The sequence below is a fragment of the Danio aesculapii genome, chromosome 21, assembly GCF_903798145.1.
Source record: "Danio aesculapii chromosome 21, fDanAes4.1, whole genome shotgun sequence".
NCBI classification, from domain to species: Eukaryota; Metazoa; Chordata; class Actinopteri; order Cypriniformes; family Danionidae; genus Danio; species Danio aesculapii.
Window position 1 is genome coordinate 46,455,233 of NC_079455.1, and position 27,324 is coordinate 46,482,556.

The 27,324-nt window shown below is 40.2% G+C and overlaps 2 protein-coding genes across 2 annotated transcripts in view; one reads left to right on the forward strand and one right to left on the reverse strand.

Moving 5' to 3' along the window:
- The first annotated feature begins 2,660 nt into the window (after positions 1 to 2,660).
- Positions 2,661 to 11,255, forward strand: LOC130214205 (vimentin). The gene is made up of 4 exons (XM_056445757.1): positions 2,661 to 3,184; positions 7,572 to 7,948; positions 9,580 to 9,865; positions 11,012 to 11,255. The coding sequence occupies exons 1-4, from the start codon at positions 2,719 to 2,721 to the stop codon at positions 11,068 to 11,070; spliced, it is 1,188 nt and encodes a 395-aa protein (XP_056301732.1). The 5' UTR covers positions 2,661 to 2,718; the 3' UTR covers positions 11,071 to 11,255.
- A 1,045-nt stretch (positions 11,256 to 12,300) lies between these two features.
- The window catches only part of nop14 (NOP14 nucleolar protein homolog (yeast)), a 23,171-nt gene continuing 8,147 nt past the window's right edge, over positions 12,301 to 27,324 (reverse strand). Inside the window, exons 6-18 of the mRNA XM_056445756.1 lie at positions 24,252 to 24,374; positions 23,925 to 24,053; positions 23,527 to 23,836; positions 21,243 to 21,373; positions 20,730 to 20,815; positions 20,460 to 20,595; positions 20,229 to 20,330; positions 19,856 to 20,009; positions 15,714 to 15,861; positions 15,109 to 15,256; positions 14,884 to 15,002; positions 13,837 to 13,992; positions 12,301 to 12,644 (exon numbers count right to left, since the gene is read on the reverse strand). Of these exons, the coding sequence (XP_056301731.1) occupies positions 12,548 to 12,644; positions 13,837 to 13,992; positions 14,884 to 15,002; positions 15,109 to 15,256; positions 15,714 to 15,861; positions 19,856 to 20,009; positions 20,229 to 20,330; positions 20,460 to 20,595; positions 20,730 to 20,815; positions 21,243 to 21,373; positions 23,527 to 23,836; positions 23,925 to 24,053; positions 24,252 to 24,374 (1,839 nt within the window). The 3' untranslated portion in view covers positions 12,301 to 12,547. The remainder of the gene's footprint in view (positions 12,645 to 13,836; positions 13,993 to 14,883; positions 15,003 to 15,108; positions 15,257 to 15,713; positions 15,862 to 19,855; positions 20,010 to 20,228; positions 20,331 to 20,459; positions 20,596 to 20,729; positions 20,816 to 21,242; positions 21,374 to 23,526; positions 23,837 to 23,924; positions 24,054 to 24,251; positions 24,375 to 27,324) is intronic.

Below are 27,324 nucleotides of genomic sequence, written 5' to 3' on the forward strand. Positions count from 1 at the left end.
ATTCTTCACTATATCTTTCTGTGTTCAACAGATGACAGAAACGCGAGTCTAACATTTTACTAGTGTAGTGAGAAACTTTATAAAGCTTCTAAACATTAGTCGTCACTGTATAAATACTATATTATATAAATATAAAGCACCCAGTGAGACCCTTTGCAGAAATCAAAAACACTTCCAGCATTCTTCAGTATCTCTTTGTTTGTGTTCAGCAGATGACAGAAACTCAAACAGGTTTGCAAATGACAACAAATGACGACAGAATTTACATTTCAGAGTCTAACATTTTAGCTGCATAGTGTGAACCCTTCCAAAGCTTCTAAATCTTAGTGATCACAACATAAATACTACATTTAATATCAACGCTCGAGTGGTAGTAAACTTTAAAACTTTCTTTCTTCTGCTGAACACAAAACAAGATATTCTAAGAGAATGCTGGAAAAAACAGCCAATGACATCCATAGCAGAAATAAAAATACTTGTTATAGTCTTACATTCTTCACTATATGTCTGTTTTCAAACTCAATTCATCTTTATTTATATATCGCCTTTACAATGGAGATTATGTCAAAGCAGCAGAACATAGAAGTTCTAGTAAATTGATAATGTGTCAGCCAAACTCAAACAGGTTTGGAAACAACAGCTAATGATGACTAAATTTACATTTTAACTTTCATTTTATTAGTGGGGCCGCACGGGGTCTCAGTGGTTAGCACTGTGTCCTCACAGCAAGAAGGTCGCTGGTTCGAGTCTTGGCTGTTTGCATGTTCTCCCCGTGTTGGTGTGGGTTTCCTCCGGGTGCTCCGGTTTCCCCCACAGTCCAAACACATGCGCTATAGGGGAACTGATCAACTAAATTGGCCGTAGTGTATGAGTGGAAGGGCATCCGCTGTGTAAAACATATGCTGAAATAGTTGGTGGTTCATTCCGCTGGGGTGACCTCAGATGAATAAAGGCTAAGACTAAGTCAAAGGAAAACCAATAAATGAATGAATATTATTAGTGCAGTGTGAAACCTTGCAAAGCTTCTGAAACACATTTAGCGGTAGGAATGACATCCAGCCCTACTCATCATTCTCTCTTCATATAGCTGTATACATATGCCTTTTACATATCCATAATACACTGTGATATAGGCGGGCTCAGATCGTTTTCTTTCTCACTACAATCGATCTGCTCCAGAGTTCGTTTTAGCTGAGCTGAGACCACCTCATTTAGGCGAGCTCAGACCGATTGTTTTGGCGCGGATCCGAGCGCGATTGCTGGATTCACATATGCCAAACGAACCGTGCTAACTGGGGAAATGCACCAAAACGTCTAGGTGTGAAAGCACCCTTGGTTGCTTCGATTTAAAAATGAAAATTGCAAAAATATTTTAGATGTATTTTTTAAATTGCAAATGCCACAACAAATCACCCTGCACAACTAACTCAAGTCCAGATTTTATAACTACAGTAAGCAATGTTTTTGGTATAAGGTCTGGTTATGTGGTGGCTGAACTTTAAACTTAAATTAATATAATCTTAATTTGTGAAAGTCCAACAGTAAACAGAGCTACTGTAGAGTGCTACAAATATCCATTAGAAACTTAAAAGTAATCAAAAAGTAATCAGATGTAATCAGTTACTTTACTGTTATAAACTAATTGAAAAGGTTCATTCATTCATTCATTTTCTTTTCAGCTTAGTCCCTTTATTAATCAGGGGTCGCCACAGCGGAATGAACCCCCTAATTTATCCAGCATATGTTTTTACACAGCGGATGCCCTTTTAGCTGCAACCCATCACTGGGAAACATCCACACACACTCATTCACACTCATACACTACAGACAATTTAGCCTACCCAATTCACCTGTACCACATGTGTTTTGATTGTGGGGGAAACCGGAGCACCCGGAGGAAACCCACGCGAACGCAGGGAGAACAAGCTCCACACAGAAACACCAACTGCGACGAACCAGCGACCTTCTTGCTGTGAAGCGACAACACTACCTACTGCGCCACTGCGTCGCTTATTTGAAAAGGTACACTACTTATTACATTTTAAATAGGGTAATGTGTAATCTGTAACCTATTACATTTCTAAAGTAACCTCCCCACCACTGGTCATCACGGTATAAATACTACGTAATATAAATATGCTATCCATTGACACCTGTTGTAGTAATAAAAATCCTCCCAGCATTCTTCACTATATCATTCTGTGTGCTCAACACTGTTTTAAAACAACAGCAAATGAGTAAATTTACATTCAGCCTGAACTGAGTGCAGCATTTTAGTAGCACAGTGTGAAACTTTCCAAAGCTTCTAAACATCAGTCGTCACAGCATAAATACTACATTTAATGTCTTTGCCAAGACCGTGTGCATTTTACACTCAGCCAAAGAAAGGAACAGAGAGCAGAAGTGTCTCTGAGCTGATCTGGAAACACTGCTGAATTACAGCAGAGACGCCGATGTTCAGAAATGTAGCGCTGAGCTGCGAAAAGCCTCCAAACGTCTAATTGATGACAATGACATGTGAGCTAATGAGAAACTCCAACCTTTCAAACTGAGACAGCAGTGTCATGATCTGCTTTTAAAACATGGCAGAAGCCTGTAAGACTTTCAAGGGCCCTCGCCAGATTCTTGAGCGCAGCATAAAAACGCCCGGAATAAGCAAGTGCGGATTCATATTGTGGCGAGCCGGACAGGATCAGACAGCGTAAGACTCCTGCAAACATGAGAGGAACTTCGTATTCTCAGAAAACCCTGAGCGTCAGCAATTCCAGTCGGATGAGGGTCCAGAGTCCGTCCCCGTCCCGATGCCGTGGGTCCTCGTATTCCCGGGGCCGATCGGGATACCAAGGTCAACCGGTGGAGCTGGACACGGAGATCCATCAGCACCACTCCAATGAGAAAGAAGAGATGCAGGAGCTGAATGTGCGATTCGCGGGGTACATCGGGAAGGTTCAGGCGCTGGAGCAGAGGAACGCGGCGCTGAGGGCCGAGCTGGACGCTCTGCAGGGCCGGTTTAAAGGAGGGCCGAGCGGACTGGCGGACGAATACGAGCTGAAGTTTAAAGAGATGCGGGATCTGATCGAGGCTCTGACCGCGGAGAAAGGAGCGGCGGATATTGAGCGAGGATACATCGAGGAGGAGGTGGAGGTGTGGAGGCTCAAGCTGGAGGAAGAGCTCGCCATTAAAGGTCAACATTCACACACTTAAATAAATAATAAATTATAAATATCTGTTACTGCAGGAGTTAATGTCTAAAGATACACTGCAAGAAATGTCTTGTTTTTACTCCAAAGAGCTAAAGATTCTTAAATCAAGAAGCATTTTGCAGACAAGTCAAAAATACGGTCTTGTTTTCAGTAATAATATGTCAAAATCTAAGCAAAAACAAGATTATTTTGCTTGTTTAAGGAAAAACTCACTTAATTTTAACTCATTATTTCTGTAAACTATATATTTTTTCCTGTAAACAAGATTTATTTCTGTTTTGCTCATCTAGAAAATGCTTCTTGATTTAAGAGTTTAGATATTTGGGTGATAAACAAAGTATTTTGGCAGTTTGTTTACATTTACTCATATATTATACGCTTTTATCCAAAGTGACTTCAAATTAAGACATACTTAAAGCCATCAGAGAGTAGCAGCATATAATAGATAAGTCTAAATGACTAAATCTAGTCTGTTCTAAGTCTATTCGTTTGTTTTGTTAAAAAAATATTGTGAATTTTTCAGAAACAACTTAGACTTGTAGATTTAGTAACTGAGATTTATCATCACATTTATATACTCTCTAATTATTTACAGTATTTCTTTAATCCTTATTTTAATCTTGTTTTGGGGATCTGCTAAATGAGTAAATGTAAATACACAAAAAATACCTTTCTTATTTGAGTTTTTGTCTTGTTTCTAGTCCAAATATCTACAAATTCTGAAATGAAGAAGCATTTTCTAGACGAGCACAAAAAAGCCTTGTTTTGAGAAATAATGAGTCAAAATCAGTGCCAAAAGAGTATTCTGCTTACCCAATTGTCAGATTATTTAGCTCGTTCTAAGAAAAACTCACTTCATTATGACTGATTATTTCTGAAAACAAGAAAATATTGTGTGCTCGTCTAGAAAATGCTTCTTCATTTCAGAATTTGTAGATATTTGGACTAGAAGCAAGACTAAAACTCAAATAAGAAAGGTATTTTTTATGTATTTAAATTGACTAATTTAGCAGATCCCCAACACAAGATTAAAATAAGGATTAAAGAAATACTTTAAATAATTAGAGAGTATATAAATCTGATGATAAATCTCAGTTACTAAATCTACAAGTCTAATTTGTGTCTGAAAAATACACTGGTCAACAAGTGGAGCAAAACCTTCACTGCATAAAAAATGCTTTTATTACTGAGTTTTGTCTTGTTTCTAGCCTAAACATCTAAAAAAAACTCTTAATTCAAGAAGCTTTTTCTAGACAAGCAAAAACTAGTGTTGTTTTCAGAAATTATGAGTCAGAATCGAAGCAAAAATAAGATTACTTTGCTTGCTTTAGGAAAAACACTTCATTTTGACTCTAGAAAACATATTTGCTTGTCTAGAAAATGCTTCCTGATTTAAGAGTTTGTAGATATTCTGACTAGAAACAAAACAAACTTAAATGAAGTATTATTTGCAGAGCATTTACATTTACTCATTTAGCAGACACTTTTGTTCAAAGCGATTTAGAAGTGAGGATAAAGAAGCACAACACATAGTCAGAGAGGATCAGGATATAAATGCTATGATGTTACTAACTCTACAAGTCTAATATTTGAGTTTTTGTCTCGTTTCAAGTCCAAATATCTACACATTCTGAAATTAAGAAGCATTTTCTAGATGAGCAAAAACAAAAAACCAAGTCAAAATGAAGAGTTTCCCCATTAAACAATAAAAATAATCTGGGGTTAGTGACATTAATGTGTTTATAGATCATTTTGCTGACCCTGTGGAAAATTAAGAGCTTGTTTTAAAGAGAAAACTCACTCAATTCTAACCTGTTTCCTTTAACAAGACAATCATTTTCACTTGTACATGTTTAGATATTTGGATTAGAAACAAGACAAAAATACCTTTCATCAAATTCATTCATTCATGTTGCGCATTTTTGGCTTAGTCCCCTTTATTAATCAGGGGTCGACACATTGGAATGAACCACCAACTATTCCAGCATATGTTTTAAGCAGCGGATGCCCTTTCAGCTGCAACCCAGTACTGGAAAACACCCATACACACTCATTCTCTCACACACACACACACACACACACACACACACACACACACACACACACACACACACACACACACACACTATGGCCAATTTAGTTCATCAATTCCCCTATAGCGCATGTGTTTGGACTGTGGGGGAAACCGGAGCACCCGGAGGAAACCCACACCAACACGGGGAGAACATGCAAACTCCACACAGAAACACCAACTCGAGCCAGGGCTTGAACTAGCGACCTTTCTTGCTGTGAGGCCACAGTACTAACCACTGTCGTGTCGCCCAGTTGACATTTGTTGTAGTTTTAATTGGTATTACTGTCTGGACTGATGTTGTAAATAACACTTATTTTACATGTGTTATTTCTTATACGATATGTTGGTTCTGCAGCATTGAATTTTCAACATCAAACATTGATAGAGCAGAGATAAGGATAAACTTAAAGGACAGCATGAACATTTCATAGAATAAAACTTATTCAATTACAATAGAATTGTACTCACGTTTACTCTCCCTCAGGTGGTTCCAAACCTGTTTGAGTTAGATAATTTGAAGAAATACTATGGAAGTCAATGGATGCCAACATTCTTCAAAGTATCTTCTTTTGTGTTCATCAGAATAAAGAAACAGGTTTATAATAGCTGACCAAGTTTCAGCACCAATGAAATGTTTTAACTTAAATTTCCTGAGTAGATGCCTGTACATTCACTTGTTCAGTAGATGCTTTATTCTTGATCAGGTTAAGAAGATTTCAGCTGAACTTGACTGATAAACATGTTGAATGATGAGGTGAAGCTCAGAGCAGCAGCTGTCTGTGGTTCAGCGAGTGAAACTCATGACTCACTCACAGTCTGTGGTCAAAGTTTTCACCTGTGTGTAAATGACAGGATTTAACCCAGCGGCATTTACAGAACATTAATAACACTGTGGGTATTTCAACACTCTTAGAATATACACAGACCCTTATTATCATCATTAAACTCAGCGCTTGGTTTTCTCCATAGTTTACCCTACATTTGGGTTGGAACAATTGACCAAAATATCCAGTGACCTCATGATTTCTTCTTTTCTTCTGAACAAAATTGATGTTTGCTTTGACACAAAAGTGGGCTAATATAAGAAGTTTCATTCATCTGAAAGCTCAATTCCACAGTGACGCATTTACACTGGATTTGTATTTCTACAATGCATGTACACTTCATTAGTGACATCTAACACTGGCGTTAAATCAAGGTAGTTTACATGCAGTGTGGAAATACGAAATCCAGTGTAAATGCGTCACTTTGGAGTTGCATCTCTGATGTGTTTGTTGACATTTTCTGATGTTGTTTAGAAATGAACTGAGATTTGCATTTTGACATGAGTTTTTTTTTTACGTTTATTAGTGAAAAAACTAAAATCAATAAATAAAGCTGGAATAAAAGCAGCTTTAAAAAATGTAAACCATTGTTAAGGTTAACTCACTTAAGGTTTGTGAGTTTCTCAAGGTTTTTCATTTTTCTCGACTGGCTACAGGACAAACCCCTGTTAAATAGCTTGCCTGATTAAGCTAACTTGCAAATTAAGTGGAAAACATTGTCATCATGGCAAAGACTAAATCAATTAGTTATTAGAAATTAGTTATTAAAACTACACTGAAAAAAATTGTCTGCAAAATTGTTTCAAACAATTCATGTGTTGAATTTAAACAACCAAATTAAATTTAGCAATGTTCAACTTAATTTGTTTGTTTAAATTCTGCACAAATAAATTATTTACAACCACTTAACTTAAAAAAAATTGGTATATCCAAGGAATCATCCTCTAAAATGTGTTGGAAAAAAGTCTCTCCGTTAAGCAACAATTGGGAAATATTTTAACATAATTAACATTTGACAGGGGCAACACATTATCACAATGGTCACACTGTCACCTCAAAGCAAGAAGGTCTCTAGTTCGAGTCCCGGCTGGGTCAGTTGGTGTTTCTGTGTGGAGTTTGCATGTTCTCCCTGTGTTGGTGTGGGTTTCCTCCGGGTGCTCCGGTTTCCCCCACAGTGACACATGCGCTATAGGGGAACTGATCAACTAAATTGGCTGTAGTGTGTGTGAATGAGTGTGTATGGGTGTTTCCCAGTACTGGGTTGTGGCTGTAAGGGCATCCGCTGTGTAAAACATACGCTGGAATAGTTGTTGGTTCATTCCACTGTGGCGAGTTCTGATTAATAAAGGGACTAAGCTGAAGGAGAATGTATAAATGGTGACAGGTTAATCGTTTAGCCTTCCCCTGTACATACTAACACATGAGCAGTATGTGCTGGTGCGCTCAGTGATGGATGATTGTTCTCCACAGAGGAGGCTGAGATGATTCTGCGTGAGTTTCGTCAGGATGTGGATAACGCCACGCTCCAGAAAGCTGACCTGGAGAAGAGAATCGAGCAGCTGGTGGCGGAGATCGAGTTCCTGAAGAAACTGCATGATGAAGAAGTGGCTGACCTTCTGAAGCAGATCGAGGAGTCCAAGGTGACAGTGGAGCTGGACTCGGACAGACCCGATCTGGCTGCTTACCTGAGAAACATGCGTGCAGAGATCGAGAGTGTCGCAGCTCGCAACGTACAGGAGGCTGAGAAGTGGTACAAGGGCAAATTCGACACGCTGAAGGAGCAGGCCAACAAACATGAAGACCAGATGAAGAGCAAGAAGGACGAGATCCTGACCTTTCACAACCAGGTGAGCAACCGATCACAAGGTGTCCGCTTAACTCACAAGGTGTCCACTCTTTCAACTCATTCACATTGATTACATTACAGATTTAGTGGTGCAACCAATCACATCAGTTACACCATTAAAAACACAATAGGATTGGTTGCACCACTAAGTCCGTAATGTGATTGGTTACAAAACTAAAGACCATAAAGTGATTGGTTGGACCACTAAAAACCACACGTGATCAGTCGCACCACTAAATCTGTAATGTGATCGGTTGCACCAATATAAACATAATATGATCGGTTAAACCATTTAAAAAACGCATTATGATGAGTTGCTTCACTAGAAACCATAATATGATTGGTTGCACCACTAAATCTATTATGTGATTGGTGGCACAACTGAAAAACCGAATTTGAGCAGTTGCCACACTAGAAACCATAAAGATTCTGACCTTTCATTACCAGGTGAGCAACAGATCACAGTTGAACGTGACCCACAGATTAACTATTTTTTTTTTTACTTTTGTATTAATATTTCACAAAAAATTATGTGAACGGTTGTACCTCTAAATCCATAATGTGATCAGTTACACCATTAAAAAACACAATAGGATTGGTTGCTACGGTATGGTATCACTAAATACCGTAATTTGATTGATTGCACCACTAAAAACTAATGTGATCAGTTGCTCCACTACATTCATAATATGATTGGTTGCACCACTAAATCCGTAATGTGATTGGTTACAAAACTAAAAACCAAAATGTGATTGGTTGCACCACAAAAAAAAAAACAAAAAAAAACATGTGATCAGTTGCACCACTAAATCTGTAATGTGATCGGTTGCACCAATAAAAACCATAATATAATTGGTTGCACCACTAAATCCGTAATGTGATTGGTGTTACAACAAAAAAAATTAATTTGATTGGTTGCACCACTAAAAACCATAAAGATCCTGACCTTCCACAACTACTTGAGCAACTGATTATAATTGAATGTGATCCACGGATTAATAATAATTTTAATAAACTTGTGAATTAATATTTCACAAAAAAAATGATGTGATCGGCTGCACCTTTAAATCTGTAATGTGATCAATTATACCATAAAAAAAAACACAATAGGACTGGTTGCACCACTAAAAACTATAATGTGATTGGTTCACTATTAAAAACCATAATATGTTCGGTTGCACTATTAAAAATACAATATGATTGATTGCACCACAAAAAAAATGTAATGTGATTATTGCCACAACTAAAACAAATAATTTGATCAGTTGCACCATTTAAAAACGCAATATGATAATATGATTGGTTGTGCCACTAAAAAAACAACATCAGTTGCACCACTAAATCCATAATGTGATCAGTTGCACCATTAAAAACGCGATATGATTGGTTGCACCACTAAAACATCACAATATGATTGGTTGCACCACTAAAAACATAATGTGATCAGATGCTGCATCAAAAAAACAATGTGATTGGTTGCACCACTTAAAACTGTAATGTTATTAGTTGCACCACTAATGTGATTGGATCCCCCATTAATAAAAATATTTAGTGATCAGTCGCACCATTAAAACCAGAATGTGATCGATCGCACCACTAAGAACCTTGATGTGACTGGTTGCCCCACTCCAGGTGACGGAGCTGCAGAACCAGATCGACGGTCTCCGGGCACGTAACGGTGCGCTGGAGACTCAGCTGGAGGACATGGAGGCGGCGCACCTGGAGAAGGTATCCGCTCTGGAGGCAGTCATTGCTCAGCTGGAGAACCAGCTCTGCGAGACCAGGATGGAGATGGGGAAATACATGGCAGACTATCAGGAGCTGCTGCACATCAAGCTGAAGCTGGATGCAGAGATCGCCACCTACAGGACACTGCTGGAGGGAGAAGAGCAGCGCCTTGGCATCGCCATCACTGAAGGTCAGAGCACAGTACAGAACATTTACTGTCTGGAACAATCCTCTATATAGACAGCTGATACAGGGCAATATATGCAAACAACAGAGAGGAGGGAAGGTCATATTTTAACAAGGCCTGTGAAGAGAACAACACACACACTTGATACACAAATACGCTTGCTTCAACACGTACACATACACATCACCTGCAGAATAACTATGCTAATACAGAACTTTAATTGTTCAAATCTATTAGTTACTGGTTATTTAGTTAGTTATTAGTAACTAATACAGTTCTGGTGTCATAACCTTGACTTTTTCTGATTTTGACTATGCAATAGTTTTGTAAAGCTGCTGTGAAACAATTATATTGAACATATGCAACATTTGGAAATATGTGTTTGATATATATTTATTATATAAATGCGTAAGTCAGCTCAAGATCATTTGCACAGCGCTTTCACAATAATTATTATGTTCATTTGTTCATAAATAGCCTTACATGAACACATCTAAAATTAGAGCTTATGAACATTTGTACATGTTTATTATTCCAAAATCTCTGTAAACAGCAATTTCTGCTATTATTTGATGAATTGATGATATTTAAACAATGTAAAATCCAAATATATCATTTTTTGTCATGTTTAACTTGCATTCATTTCTGCAGGCATGTTTCCATGGGGTTAGATTTGAGACATAACTCTGCATGTAAAACGTCATGATTTAAATGTGCAAAATGACTGGTGCTTGCACATTAATAATCCTGCATGTTCAAGATCACGTTCAGAAGCAAACAAAATGCACAAAAGATCTTATTTTAAATGTGCAGAATGAACTGTTGCATGTGCGCTAACAAATCTATGTAAAAGATGCTGTTTTGAGCATGGGGAATGAACTGTTGCATGTCTAAAACTTGATGTTTCCAGCACAGAATTGCAACGATACATTGATGACAGCAATGCATTGCAACATGATCCTCTGCACAAAGAATTAACGTGCACACAAGCCCTTTTGCATGTCTTTTGCACACACCCCATATATTCCACCAGGCTGCCCACACGTTCTAATGAGAGCACTGGACTGCACTCAGAGTGTAGGGATGCAGTTATTTGGTAATGAGTGTTGTTTAGTCTTCCTGTAATGTGGGTTTTCTGTCGTCCTGCAGTGAGCGAGAGCAGCTCTGTGTCCCGCAGCGTGGAGACTCACACCACCACCATCGCCTAAAGGAGAGAAACGCACAACCGTCTGCTAGAACACGACCCGCGTCACTAAATAAAGCTGGATTTCACTGCACACTTGTCAAGTTGATGCTTTATGGTGGAGTCCTCTGTTTTTCTGAACTGATGAAATTAGAAATGCTATCGTTTGACCCTCAAGTACTTCAGTCTTCATTAAATGCATGAAGTGTACAGTCTGTCATCATTTACTCTGCCTGTTTGAGTTTCTTCTGTTAAACACACACACACACACTCCATATTCTGGAGAACGCTGGACGGCTGGAAGCATTGACTTTAGTATTCGTTTTTCCTACAATGGAAGTCAATGGTTACAGGATTCCAACATTCTTCACACTATCTTCTTTAGAGTTCAGCAAGACAAAAAGAAGTCAAATGGCAGAATTTCTATTTCTGGATGAGCTATCCCTTTAACTCTTTAGTGAACAGTAGCTTTATACATGATTTTACACCTAAATTTGCATATTTGACCACCCTCTGAATATTTTCTGACATGAAGATTTGAGCTTATTATATATCAAAATAAAGTAAACAATATTCAGATGAGTCGATGTTTTACCAGCATTTGAAAGCAGACGGGTCATCAAAAACAAAAAAGCTTTATTATTATTAATTTCTTCAAAGTATTGCTTTAGAAGTGCAAGATTCACACACACACACACACACACACACACGCGCACACACACGCGCACACACACGGCTGAATTTATTCACACCTCTGACAAAATTCAGATGTGAAGTTACTTTTCTTTAACCAGCAAGATTTATATGCCCAGAAATGACCCAGGCTTCTCCCAGAAGACAGGATGATGAAGATTTTATGAGGCATCATTGAGGAAAACAACAACATGTCTCAGCTTTTATTTACAATTAAACTCAACCTTCAGGTCAGAATGTGCCAGGTGCATTTATGTGTGTGTGTTTGTGTGTGTGTGTGTGTGTGTGTGTGTGTGTAATAATCGATAGTGGAGAAATAATCACCCTTTAATTAAATAAGCTCTAATAAAGGAATGATTTCTTGTTTTTCTGAAGCGCACTGACATCATCAGACGTCTTTAATAAGATCATCCAGATCTCCTGATTCTGCTGGATTAATATTCTGTTTCCTCCTGGTTTTGCCAGAACTACAGAAATTAAACTTGACTTTAAAACACTAAAAGCAGAAGATTCATGGCTACAGCAGACAGATGAAGCCCAGAGAAACAGCACAGACTCAATGTAAATGAGCACACCGCTGGTTTATTCCTCTGAAGAGTCTCATATAAAACATCACGCTGAGATTAAAATCCTCCTCATTTCCTCACACTCTGTAAAGGTGGACACAAAATAAAACAGCACAAACAAAACTACGGACTGCTTCTCCAGCATTCTTCAAAATATCTACCTGTGTGTTCAACAGAAGGGACTTAAATAGGTTTCAGATGTTTATTTCTGTGCCTTTAAAGCAGTTTGTGGCTGTGATGATGTCACTTCCTCTTGTTCCTCTTGAGGGCCTTCCATTCTCCTTCCTGTGTGGCCAGACTGCCGTACAACTCCTTCACCTTCCTCTTCCTCTCAGTGTCCCTGAAACACACACACACACACACACACACAATCGTCCTTATTAATAATCACTAAACCTGACACATCTGTTTATCATAAACATCATGCATCTGTCATAAATCAGGCCTGATCGGGCCTGGATCAGGAGGACCAGGGGAATTCCCGGTGGGCCGGTCTGTTTTTTGGCCATGAGGGCCGGTGTCCCTGCTTGTACTCTCAGCAGTCACACTCTTTTCATTTCTGTATTTATTTGACCACAGCCTCACTCTTATTATTGATTTTCCCGCATCCCTGTGAGCAGAATGCAGCCTGCAGGTTAATGATGACGTAACTATCACTCAACTGCAAACAGCGGCACCTTAGTGAATATAAGAACTGGAATAATTAATATAATTAACATTAATGCTCAGAAATCTAGAGATTAAGCCATTGTGGTCCAGTGGTCAGCACGTTGTGTTACGACACCACCGACCCGAGTTCAAATCTCAGCTCATTGATTTATTTATGAATTTTTCATTTGTAGTGTTGAGACATATATTACTGTTTGGGTCACTCATAAAGCTGTACATGTCTTATTTAGATTATTTGTGTGACCAATGTTAGACAGTACTGGATCTCTATAAAGAGTTTAGCACAGAATATATATTCAGATATTGCAGGAGAGGACATCGTGATGTTTTAGAGCAGGGGTCACCACACTTGTTCCTGGAGGTCCGGTGTCCTGCAGATTTTAGCTCCAACCCTAATCAAACACACCTGAATAAGCCAATCAAGATCTTACTAGGTATACTTGAAACATCCAGGCAGGTGTGTTGAGGCAAGTCGGAGCTAAACCCTGCAGGGACACCGGCCCTTCTGGACCGAGATTGTGACCCATTTTAGAGAACAGTGTTGGAGATTTAGCTCCCCTTTAATCTTCTCATATTTATGAAGAACATCTGAAGTTCTAAAGCAGCTGTGTGCTTGAAGAAGACGTGAGAGGGTCATTAGAAATGACCTTATTTTAATACAGTCAGTGGTCAACTGAGGGGGGCCGGTCTAAGGCTTAAAACTCCAGGGCTGAAAAGGAGTCCCACTCTAACCCTGATCCTATCATCATGCATCTGTCATGTGTGTTTATGAAATCAGCTGTGTGTGTGTGTGTGTGTGTGTGTGTGTGTGTGTGTGTGTGTGTGTGTGTGTGTGTGTGTGTGTGTGTGTTTTAGTTGTGTACCTGCTGATGATGTGGTTGAGTTTCTCCTGTGCCAGGAAGCGTGTGTCTTTCCTGATCTCCCTCAAGGCTCCTTTAAACTCCCGCTTGTACTTGTGTTTGAGGCGCTCGCGCTCCTTCTCCTCGCGTGTGTTTCCACGCTTCTTCCCGTAATCCAGACTGCAGGACGAGCACAAATACAGCAGTTAAACAGCAGTCTCACACACTCCTACAGAACACACTCACATTAACATCATTTCACGAGTTCACACTTGCAATCGTTTCAGAATAAAGTGTATTTGGCGTGCTGTCCGGGGAGAGGGCTCTGAGCTCGGGGAAGACACCCAAACTCGAGTTATTCCTCTTATCAGGAAACAAAGAGGAATAGGGATTCGAGTTAAGTATCTAGCCCGGCCCCAGAACGCTCCCCCCGGGACTGTAATGCTTAAGAGGTGAGGTGACGGGGTGGTGGAGGGATGCTAAAGTCGTGAGATGCTGCAGGTAAGACAGCTTTGGTATATATAGGGGTTTGGTCAAGAACTGATTGGATAATAGAATAATTGTCAATGACGTATTTGATACTGAAACTTCTGCGCCTGCTCCTCCCCAAATTTGTTTATAAAACATTTCACACGCTATACACACTTTTTATACTGTTTTTGTTTTATATTCTTTATATATATATACACACACACACACACACACACACACCATTTAAATCACCATTTCTCTTAACAGCCGCAGCTCAGATCTATTGATTCTGTAACGGTTATGTATTTTTGCTAATAATGACTGTATTTCAGATGTTTTTTCAGATTAGTTTTCTTTAGTTTTACTCTTTATTATTTCTGTTAGCGGAAGATGTTGACCAATAGCATTAGTTAGCTAATATAACCTTGGTTGCTAGCATGTTCTTGCGAGTGGCTAACAGTTTAATATGTGAAGTTTTGTTGTTGTGTGTTCTCACACCGCTGGACTGATCAACAACTGACATGTCTTACACACTTCTACTGTGGTCTGCGCTAGTGTAGTGTGTGTGTGTGTGTGTGTGTGTGTGTGTGTTTTACTCACATCTGCACGATTTTGGGTGTGAAGAGCTTCAGAGGAATGGGCTTTTTCTTCTTGAACACCAGAGGTGCATGCTGGGAAGGCTGATCCGGAATGGCGTCTAAAACCTCTTTGTGAAGATCCTGGTGTGGATCAAACAGAAGAATGAGTCCACATCACCTGATCATACACATGGTCATATATATATATATATATATGTGTGTGTGTGTGTGTGTGTGTGTCCAGCACCTGTATGCAGGTGGGGTATTTCTCCACAGGAAGATGTTTGAGAAGCAGGGCTCTGATTGGCTGGAAGATGTGACTGAATGACGGCAGCTCTTTATAGAGACACACACACCTCTTCAGCAGATCCAGACATGAGTCGATGACTGACAGCCTGAAACATAAACACACACACACGTTACTACAGGTTACTACACCCTAAACCAACCCTCACAGCACACCTGTGGCAGATTCTGAAGGTCAAAACAATAACTTTATGAATTATGAAGACATGTCCTCATAAACCAGCTCAGTGTTGGACCACCTAGTTCATCCCAATGACATGATACATATTTCTGTCCATTTAAACCCCCACAACCTGTACACACACACACACACACTCTCATGCGGAGTTCACAAATGCCAGTGAAAACTGTACTGTTCCAAAAGGAAGCCCTATGTTAACAGTGTCCAGAAGCATCGTGTACTTCTCTGGGCTCAGAGGCGTCTGGGATGGAGCATCACACAGTGGAGACGTGTACTGTGGTCTGATGAAGCAGTGTTTCAGCTGCTTTTGGGGAGAAATGGATGTTGTGTCCCTCTGCTGTACTGATGTGTGTGTGTGTGTGTACCTGCAGTGGTCTCTGTCCGCTGCACTGGTGTGTGTTGTATGCAGTGATAATGGTTTCCTCCTCCAGCTGTGAGACGCGTCTGCATCAGTCAGCAGCAGCAGATCACAGTTCTTCCCCTGCGCTCGGAACGGACTCACCACTGTATAAGCTGCACACACACACACACACACACACACACAAATGAGTCCATCGCAAAGCACACACACGCACGCACATAAATCCAGCGTCACCCCCACAAACCACAAATAAGTTGAGTCTCTTCACATGACAGATCAACAGCCAATCACAATCCAGCGTTCAGACTAAATCTTAATATTCAAATGACTTCCTCTTTCTTCAGCACGGTCATGTGAATGTTCTGGATTGTGTTAAAGCAGCTAAACACAGATGAGGAAAATAAAGAGTAATCTAATAATCAGATTTGAATTCTGCTGTTGCAGTAAATGAAAACTCCTTCAGTTGAGTTTCTCTTCAATATCAGAGCTGATGACCAGATCAGATCAGTGTATGAAGCACTGAAGAGCAACTCTGAGCGATATCAGTGTGTGTCAGTTCCTGAAGAACCATCAGACTGAGCAGAAGTAGACTGTGTGGTAGAGCTGAAGATCTTTGGCTGATTCTGAAGAAACCCCACAGGTTCAGCCTTCATTTCTATCATTTTAGACAGGGTCAGCCGGGCTCGGGCTTCTGCTCGCGATCTGGCCTGTGCGGTAAACGAACGCTCATGTGATGCATATTAATTAGCGTGAGATGGTAATCTAATCATTTGTTACAACATCAAAAAAAGGTGAAACAAAAGACGACAGAGTAAAAATGTACAGCAAGCTGACAGAGAAGTTGACACGCTACACTGAAACTGCTGTCATGCTAAATGAAAATGATGTTCTTGGCTGGTAGAAGATGAACAAACATGCTAAATCAGCCCGATCAGATCCACAAATTAGTGTTTTTTGTCATTATTATGAATTTTTAGATCAAATAAGCACGTTTTAATATATTCATCACCGCGCTCGTGTTTTACATCATGCTTTACATTGTTTTTTAATAAAAACCTCTAAATTTGGCGATCTATAATCAATAATAATCATAACTCCTGTACAGCAGTCTCACAACATCCTGACACTGGAATACCCTGTCAGAACAGTCTAGTGTCTGAGAATGAGCTGTGTACACAGTCTGCTGTAGTGTTAATGTTGTGTTTGGTGTGTTTACAGATGAATATGGCCACTGTGTAAATGCACAGTACAGTTATGATCTTACTGCCACATTAGATCCTCATGATAACATGATATATGCCTTCATATTGATTATATATATATATTGATGATATCTGCCTTCAGTGATTTCCTGAAGATAAACACCAAACAATAACCCAACTGGAGTAACTACAGCAGTCGCCATCGTCTGATCTCATATGAAGCAAGAGATCGCGATGACATCTGATGACATGTGCGGGTGCTGTAGTGCTGTCCCAATTCCTAGGGGTGCATTTTGAAGCTCTTCCCCTTTCACACTTGGATTTAAGGGCCAAGGGGAAGTGGAAGAGGTACAATATTGTATTGGGATTGGGCCTAAATCATAATTGTATAATGTAGTCAGAGTATATAGGCTAATGTTGGCATTATTCTCTTATTATTCAGCTTCACCGTCACTTTAAGGCCGGATTGTGAATAGAAGTGGCGAAACAAGTCCTGCAGAGCCTTTCTCTTAATTTCGTTATTGCCAAATCCCCGTCATCATTCAGAATTTATTTTAATTTAATTAGTTAACAGGGTAACTGCAGGAATCCTAAAGGTAATTTCAACACCTATTTAAGACATTTTAAAGACCTTCTCAGAATATTTGAAGACCTCGTGGCCACTTCAAGTTCTAATCAGTATCAAAGCTTTCACTTAATAAACAGATGTTAATAGACAGATGTAGTTAATGAATAAATGGAGCACAAGTGTGCAACAGAACTCAGATAAACTCAGAAGAAACAAAGCTTGAAAGAATAAGTGACGCTGTTGTTTTCAGCGACAGGCTTCAGCCACTGTTTAAACTCGTCTCTCTCCGATCAGGAGTACACAATCTTACATGATCACCTTTTGCCGTCTGTTTCGCTCTATGATTTCACTACATGTGGAGAGCGTCACATCACCTTCCTCTGTGACCTCAATTACGTGACCTCACCCAGATGGAGGAGCTTGGGCAGACGCACGCAGCGCAAATGAAAGGCGTGGATCGAGCACGGCGTAGTTAACATTAGGAAGAAAATAAGTATGCTGCTTTTTTGGCCAAACCCTTTGAACAACGCTTAAACTAAATTTAAGACTTCGTAAAAACACAATTACGACTTTTTAATACCTTTTAAGGGCTTCATTTTCTCATAATTAATTCATCAACTTTTAAATATTTTTAATACCCCGTGGACACCCTGGTTAAGAAAGACTTATTTTATTGGTGTGTTGGCCAATTTAACCCCTAAGTGGCCAATGTAAAGGCGATGTGTATATTTAAAGTCCTGAGATGTTACAGAGGACTTAGGCTATTTTATTTCCAAGTGACCTCTAGCTAGGGCCAGACGGAATCTGCGGACGTTTTTTTGCGATTTCTGCAGAGAATTTTGGTAAAAATCTGCAGATTTCTGCTGAATTATTTTGGGAGTATCAGAACTAAACCCTTAATATGTGAAATAAAGATATCTTTTTAACTTTTATTTAATGTTTAAAATGCGCCAATAGCCTAGTGGTACTGTGTGCTGACATATAGCACAGACGTGCTCACGGCGACCTGAGTTCAATTCCTGTCTCGAGGTCCTTTACTGATCCTTCCCCTCTCTCTACTCACAATGCTTTCCTGTCTGAAATCTCTACTGTCCTATCATACTAAAGGGGAAAACCCCTAAAAATAATTATAAAAAAATGAAAATGCAATTAGATTCACTTTATTTGGTAAATAAAGCAAGTCTCTCATAAAATATCTCTACTAAAAGACAGAGAATATGACTGAACACACTGCACTGTACATAATTCAGATCAACATGTTCATATTAGTCAATAATATTACTGAAATTAATTTAATACTGAATAAATATAGATTTACACACATTTACTCCAGTAAATAAACAGAATTAATGATGGGCTGGAAATCTGTGTGTGCAGATTCAGTGTGGGTCTCCCTATAGCCTACGCTTGTCATGAATAAATTATGTTAAACACATATAAACAGCTCAATCTTGAGAAAAAGGTAAAAGCGCTGTGTGCATGTGCACATTTGAATAAAGTCTGGCTGTAAACAGGTTCAGCTCTCTATCAAAATGTACTTGTCAGGCTCCATAGATATTTACATTAGATGTCACCTACCCTGTTGTCGTCTATTGGAAGGAATGCGTCAATAGAGCCGCCATTTTGGTACAGGGTAGCGCTGCTTTGAAATGAATGCAGTAGAGGACTGGCCATACAGAGCCTGCTTTCACTTCTCATTCTAACAGAGGGAGCGATTCGTTTGTGATTGTTGTTCACTGAGCCGACTATAATACAAGTTTCTAGAACCGCAGTGTCTTGTGGTCATCATTCATTTACATTCTTTTGCTGATTCTATTCTACTAAACTAGCATAAGCCGAGTGTTTAGTGTGAGTTGGTGCTGCTTTACCTTATGATCAGTGCAGTAAGAGACTGTATTATCATCAATAACGTGACTTGTTAAGCACAAAAGTTCATAACATACAAAAACATTCAAAATCATACAAAATGAAAGTGTTCTGCCTGTGTTTGCTGGTCACTACACCTGTGCACAGCTCTGAAGTCCAGCATCTCCACACTGGCTTTAGTCTGGACTAGTGCGGTTGAATGACATTCGTCCTGGGAGCCCTGACCAATATGGCGGCGCTACTGACGCATGCTCACGTGTTGTCTAGTGTATAGATCTATGGTCGGGCTCAGGCTAAGTTATGTCAAACCTAACCTTTCAGGCCTGATTACAGCTCTACTGTGAGGTACCCCAAGGCTGAGCTCTTGGTCCTTTACTCTTCACTATATTCATGCTACCGCTGGGCCAAATCACTCAAATAAAAGGAGATCCTATCAGATACACTGTTCTTATGTCCTCTATTGTGTGTCATCAAACACAACTATAATCAAACTGAGGAAAACACACACACCTGTGCTGGTCTTGTCGGGGACCGCCAGGTTGAGGAGCCCCAGCAGGAAGTTGATCAGTTCTGGGAAAAACCTCTGAGAGAGCAAGACGAACTCCAGCGCCAAACAGCAGAGGATTAAACCCTTACACACATCCTCCAGAGAGACCACCGCACACTACACACACACACACACACACACACACACACACACACACACACACACACACACACACACACACACACACACACACACACACACACTGTGATTAGGTAATAGTTAGACACAGGCACACACACACATGTATGAACATGTACACATCAGTATAATAACACACACACATCAGCCACTATCTCTCACACAGACACACACACGCACGCACGCACAGGTAGTGACCTTAGTGAGCGTCTGGCTGATGTAGAGGAACGCTGGAGTCGTCACGGGATGCCTGAAGTCTGACGTGGGAAACAGCAGAGCCGTGATCTTCAGCAGGACCAGCTGCACACACACACATACAGAGACAGATACACACACACACACACACACACGCACACACACACACACGTGGTTAGTTTGAGCTCAGTGTGTGTCGTGTCGTCCTCTGCACGAGTGTGTTAACCTGCTCACCATGTCCAGAGTCGGCATTGCAGCGCGACCTTTGACCTCCAGCGTCTCCTCCATGCTGTGTGTGGCGTCACTGATGAGCGTCTGCACGGCTTTACACGCGGCGTCTGGAAACATCTGACACAGACTGCACAACTGCCTGCACACACACACACACACACACACACACACACACACACACACACACACACACACACAACTGAACTGACCACGAGTATGTGTGTGTGTGTGTCTGTGTGAGGGTGTGCATGAGAGTGTGTGTTTGTTACTCACGGGATGAGTGTGTTGACTGTTCTGAGATCAGGGGGATTGTGGGTAGTGAGTTCACTGATGTACTCCAGCAGAAACCCAAACAGCCTCTAAACACAAACACACAATATATTCAACACACACACACACGGGCATTACTCTGGTAAAACAACACACACATCTCTTAGAGAGACTGAAGCTGAATGAAGTGTTTCTCCCATAAGTGTTGACTGTTTGCTGACACACTGCTGAACACATATGCGTGTGTGTGTGTGTGTGTGTGTGTGTGTGTGTGCTGATCTCAGACCTGTAGTTTACTCTTGTTCGCAGTCGCCAGGCTGGGATGGTGACACTTCAGTGTGTGTGTGTGTGTGTGTGCGTGTGTGCGTGCGTGCGTGCGTGTGTGTATGCTGATCTCAGACCTGTAGTTTGCTCTTGTTCGCAGTCGCCAGGCTTGGATGGTGACACTTCAGTGTGTGTGTGTGTGTGTGTGTGTGTGTGTGTGTGTGTGTGTGTGTGTGTGTGCTGATCTCAGACCTGTAGTTTGCTCTTGTTCGCAGTAGCCAGGCTGGGATGGTGACACTTCACTATTCTGTCCACTATGAGGCGCTGCTGCTCTGAGCTCCGGCCCTGCAGGACACACTGCAGCTCACTGTAACTCTCTGGAGCTGCGCAAACACACACACACACAATATATAAAATACACACTTATAATAAACCCAAAACACACAAACACACCAATAACACACACAAACACAATAGACAAATGAATAATAATACAGATAATGACACAAAATGAACAACACACACAGCACATAAAACAAACACACAATACACACACATGCATAATACACTTGTATATGTATGTGCACATGTATGTGTGTATTACATAAATGTGTGTGTGTGTGAGAGTATATCTATCTATCTATCTATCTATGTATGTATAGATAGATAGATATAGAGACGTGTGTTGGGTTGAGGCTGCAGGCCGAGTGCTTTAGTGTCCCACCAGTTCTGATATACAGCCATATTGCACTGCTACTCATGTGATATTGTGTTTATACAACAGTTTGACAGCATAATCATGTATATAAATAAGAAGATCAAACACAGAGAGTCTAAAAACACTTTTGTATGAGGAACTACTTTCTTCCGCCGTTCATTCACATCTGCAGCTGACATCAGAACAGCAGAAGCTCATTCACCAACGTCACTGTAGCGCTAGTGTTTGAGTGATTCTCTAGCGTAATGTCTAAAGTGAAGACAGAACAGCTGATTTAGCTGACACTTGAGGATTATAAGGCAGAACAGCATCAAATGCCTTCAGTCTACAGAGATTTCACCAGATTACTGTTGTGTTCACAATAAGACAATACACTAAACACATGCAGGCATTTCTTCGTTCTTTCTGTTTACTGAACTAGTCTGCAGTGACAAAAAGAGGAGACATTTTAGGAACAAACAGATAAATGAGTCCCATCTCACACTCAATACAAGTACTCAGGTATAAATACAGCACTGCGATATACAAGAGAGACAGATTGACTTAGGAAGTCATTTACCTGTTTAATTATGCCACCTAGTGGACATTTAAAGTACTGCGTTTTTTCTCAGTGTACAGTCGAGAGTAACACACGTGTTTTAATTCTGTGGCTGATTTAAACGCTGAAATATGTCCGTAAGTGCTCTATTTTTACTAAAGCTCTATTTTTGTAAATATACAAGGGTTGTTTGATTATAATTAGTTTTATACCGCCTGTATTTTGTTGTAGAAACGCTTCTTTATGGCTTACACCAGGGGTGTCAAACTTGTGGCCGCAGCTCTGCACAGTTTACTTCCAGCCCTGCTTCAACACACTCACCTGTAGATTTTAAACAAGCCTGAAGGACTCAATTAGTCTAATCAGGTGTGTTTAATTAGAGTTGGAACTAAACGCTGCAGAGCTGCGGCCCTCCAGGCACTGAGTTTGACACCCCTGGCTTACAGGTTATGCTGGTGGTGTAACAAACACAATGGTTTTGCTAATATTCGATCCAAATGGTCTCATTTAATAGATTCTCCTCACATGCTAATTAAGATTTGCATAAAACTATGTACATTAGTAAAACTGTTCTGCTGATTGAATTGAACTTGTTAAAGTAAATGTGAATATGTACATACTTTCCCCTCTGTGCAGTTTAACAAATGAAAGAACATGAGAAGAACAACAGCCAGTAAAGAGCTTTCTGCTGTTCTTACGCAAACTGTTTGGCTTAATAACAGTTATTAAGCCTATTACTTGTAGTATCTTCATAGCAATTTAAACAACCCCTTCAATAGAGTTTTGACTGCATATACTCTGTGGAAGAGTGTGTGTCGAACGCTCGGCCATACACACATCACCCACAGATATATTTGAGTAGCTGATGTGTGACAGGATAAACCTGCTGATGTGCATTACCACTGGTGACAGGTAATGCTAGTAATATAAACGTCATGTCTGTTGTCCTGAGATGCATCAATTATGTCAGGTTTCCACTTTTATTCTTGAGCTTGAATGTTAAAATGGCCGTCCTGTGAATTGTCAGTCACTTTTGCTGTCAAAGGCGAGAGGCGTTTAGCGGCTTTTGTCAACAAACGGTGATTTCTGAATGCGCTGACGCTGATTTAGATGATCTGAAGCAAATCTATTTGCTGATGGTGTACTGTGTGCCTAGGTGGAAGTGGAGTTTAGCGGCTTTTGCATCTGATCTCTCTCTCTCTCTCTCTATATATATATATGTGTGTGTGTGTATAGACGTGTGCTCACCTGTGAATGTGTATGTATGTGTGTGCGTGTACCTGTGAATGTGTATGGCAGCTCAGCTCTAGCAGCCTCCTGAGCTTCTGTCTTCTCCTCTTCAGTCACTGCTGGAAGATCTTCATCATCTTCATCATCTCTGAGTTGCTCTTCATCACCATCATCATCCTCAGCACCCTCAGACTGAAGATCACCATCATCTTCATCCTCTTCATCCTCCTCCTCCTCTTCTTCTTCTCCTTCAGCATCTTCATCATCTTCATCCTCCTCCTCCTCCTCCGCCTCTTCTCCTCCTCCTGCTGTTGCTGCTTCATCTTCCTCTTCCTCACCCCCCATGCTCCACTTCCCGTCCTGCAGACAGTAAAAATAATCAGCCTGCTGGTTAAGAGCATGTGTGTGCGTGTGTGTGTGTGTGTGTGTGTGTGTGTGTGTGTGTTACCTTGTATGTGAGTGTGTTGCGCTTGTCTCCATCCAGTATGAATCCATCATTAATGTCGTCAGCAGAGATGTGTGTGTGTGTGTGAGCGGACGCCTCAGTGTCTCCCATCATCCTCTTCAGTCTGTCGGCCTGCAGGACAAAAACACACACACACAAACACACACACACATAGATGCGCACACAGACAATTGAGTGCGTGATCAGCAGATGAACAGTGTTGTGTGTATTACGTATTCTGTAAAGTGTTGTGTGTAGTGTAGAGTTCTGTTGAGTTGTGTTGTGTGTGTATTGTTGTGTAGAGTTGTGTAGTGTTGTGTAGTTGTGCACCTCCAGGTCCTGCAGGCGGCGCTGTTGCTCTCTGGCCTCTTCTTCTGCACTCTTCAGCTTCTCTGACGGCTGAGCTTTCATCTCGAAGCCCAGCTCACGCACCGCCATATCATACGGGTCCAGCTGAAACACACACACACACACACACACACACACATTACGACACACACACAAATATACACAGTTATAACACATGGTCGAACTCTCAAAAAATGTAAAGGGGGATGGTATGGTGGGTGGAGGCAGTTGGGTGGTGTCCTGTAGCCACACACACACACACACACACACACACACACACACACACACACACACACACACACACACACACACACACACACACACACACACACACAACAAAAATAGGTCTAAATACATTTGTAATTGGAGAAAACGCTTGTTTAAATAATGAACAGACTTAAGCATGTCATTATCTAGAGAATCAGGAGATCACATTGAACTTTTTCAGTCAATCTGAGACTTTTTAAGACCTAACATGTTGATTTTGAAGTTTAAGACCCCTCAGAGACCCTGAATAAAGATGTCATGAGGTTTGAAAGTGAGTTGTCCAGCAGGTGGAGTCCAGTCTCTGTCTCTGAATGCTTCATTTAGTCGAGCTGTTGGAACCGCTGGTTCATTCACAGATGTCTTTCTGAAGGCACGACTGACCCATCATCTCATATTAAAGCTCAAGATTCACTCACAAACAGAACCTGCTATAGAGATGTACAGCAGCTGAGCTGTGTGGAGATAACGGAGCAACACTTGGACAACAGTGACTCTAAGAATGCATCCCATCATTTGTGTTCTGACTGTAGGGATAATGATAAGGGTTTACTTTAGCAAGATATTAGAGATTAACTCAGCTTGCTAAAGTTACACTCGTGTCAGGCCGCCTAAACTGTTGTGAAATGCAGTTATGCAGGGCAGGTACAGCATACATCTATAATATTAAAGAACTGAACATCATGCCTTCTGTGCTCTTCTTTTTAAAGCTGCTCCTGAACTGCTCTCTGAACACATGCTGAACATGACGTGATGATCGTATTGCGCTTGGTGCCTCATTACAATACTAACTCCTGATTGGTCAATCGTCGTCAGTCATACATCACAATAAATAGAGAACTTAGGAGGGTGGTTTTACAAAGGGGATGCTTTTTGTCATTTTCCATATTTTCCATAAGGAGAGATATATCCAGCTGCAGAACCGCAGAACCACACACATTTCAGGCACACACAATCCAGCACACACAATCTAGCACACACGATCTAGCACACACAATCTAGCACACACGATCTAGCACACACGATCTAGCACACACGATCTAGCACACACAATCTAGCACACACAATCTAGCACACACGATCTAGCACACACGATCTAGCACACACGATCTAGCACACACAATCTAGCACACACGATCTAGCACACACAATCTAGCACACACGATCTAGCACACACAATCTAGCACACACGATCTAGCACACACAATCTAGCACACACAATCTAGCACACACAATCTAGCACACACGATCTAGGCTAATCATATATGGTAACTTAACTCCTTAGCATTATCACCACCTATTGAATTTCACAAATATGGTTTCCCATTTCAGTCATTATTATTATATGGTAACGATCATTTGAACATCTCTGCAGTTTCTGAACCCAAATTATGTAAATAAAATAATTGGTTAAAGACACTTATGACTTTATTCATGTGTCCACATACACGTTCAGGATCTTATCATAGTGGGTTAAAATAAGTTTGTTGTAAAATATAAAAAGCAAACAATAATGTGTCACATTAAAATGAATTACTATAGTTAATCATTTAAACAATAAATAATATAAACTGATTATCTGATTATAAACTACTATCTTTTACTAAACTGTCAGCTGTTAGTTATGTGTATATATATATATATATATATATATATATATATATATATATATATATATATATATATTGCTTACTATAAATTACTACAGTATTAAATGTGGGAAATCATTAATTAAAAAGTTATTAGAAAATTAAGCAAATACACACTATTAAATCGCTTGAGTAAAATATTAATATAGTGTTACACATTTATTACATATAAAGATGTATTATTGCCTATATTAACTTGCTATTATCTCCATTATAAATGAATCCATTATATAAATTAAACCTGTCCAATTTAGATCTTTCAGCAAAGCCAGCACACGAGTATCTGATATATTATTGTCAGATAATAATGACTGATCATCTATGATGACTGATGGAAAACTGTTCAGTCTATTATATTGAATGGCGATCGGAAACAGCGCTCCCCATTTGCCCGTCTTGATCGCAATATTTGTAATGTATAGTAAACACTATTGTTTATTGTGTACAATATTTATTAACCACATATATCAAAATATATCGATGACGATGTCCGAGAAGACGTTAATACCATTAACATCCGCCGTAAGCATATATGGTTTGCCTAAATTGTGTGTGCCAGATTGTGTGTGCTTAAAACGTGTGTGGTTCTGCGGGCCTGCAGCTGGATATTATTGCATAAGGGGGATGGCATCCCCTCCGCATCCCCTTCAATTCGAGCACCGTTTATAACACACTCGGGTTGGGTCGATAGACAATGCCATCATCCATCAGTAGGGCCAGACGGAATCTGTGGACGTTTTTGCTATTTCTGCGGAGAATTTTGGTAAAAATCTGCTGAATTATTTTGGGAGTAAAATTAGATTCAGTTTATCTGATAAACAAAGCAAGTCTCTCATATAATATCTCTACTAAAAGACAGAGAATATGACTGAACACACTGCACTGTACATAAATCAGATGAACATGTTCATATTAGTCAATAATATTACTGAAATTAATTTAATACTGAATAAATATAGATTTACACACATTTACTCCAGTAAATAAACAGAATTAATGATGGGCTGGAAATCTGTGGAAATCTGCGTGTCTATCCATCAGCGATAGACATCAGGATGCTGAGCCGGCGTCGCAGTCCTCCGCCCTGCCCTCATCGCAGCAGCAACCTACTCTAACATACACACTCTGTTTACTCTGTTTAC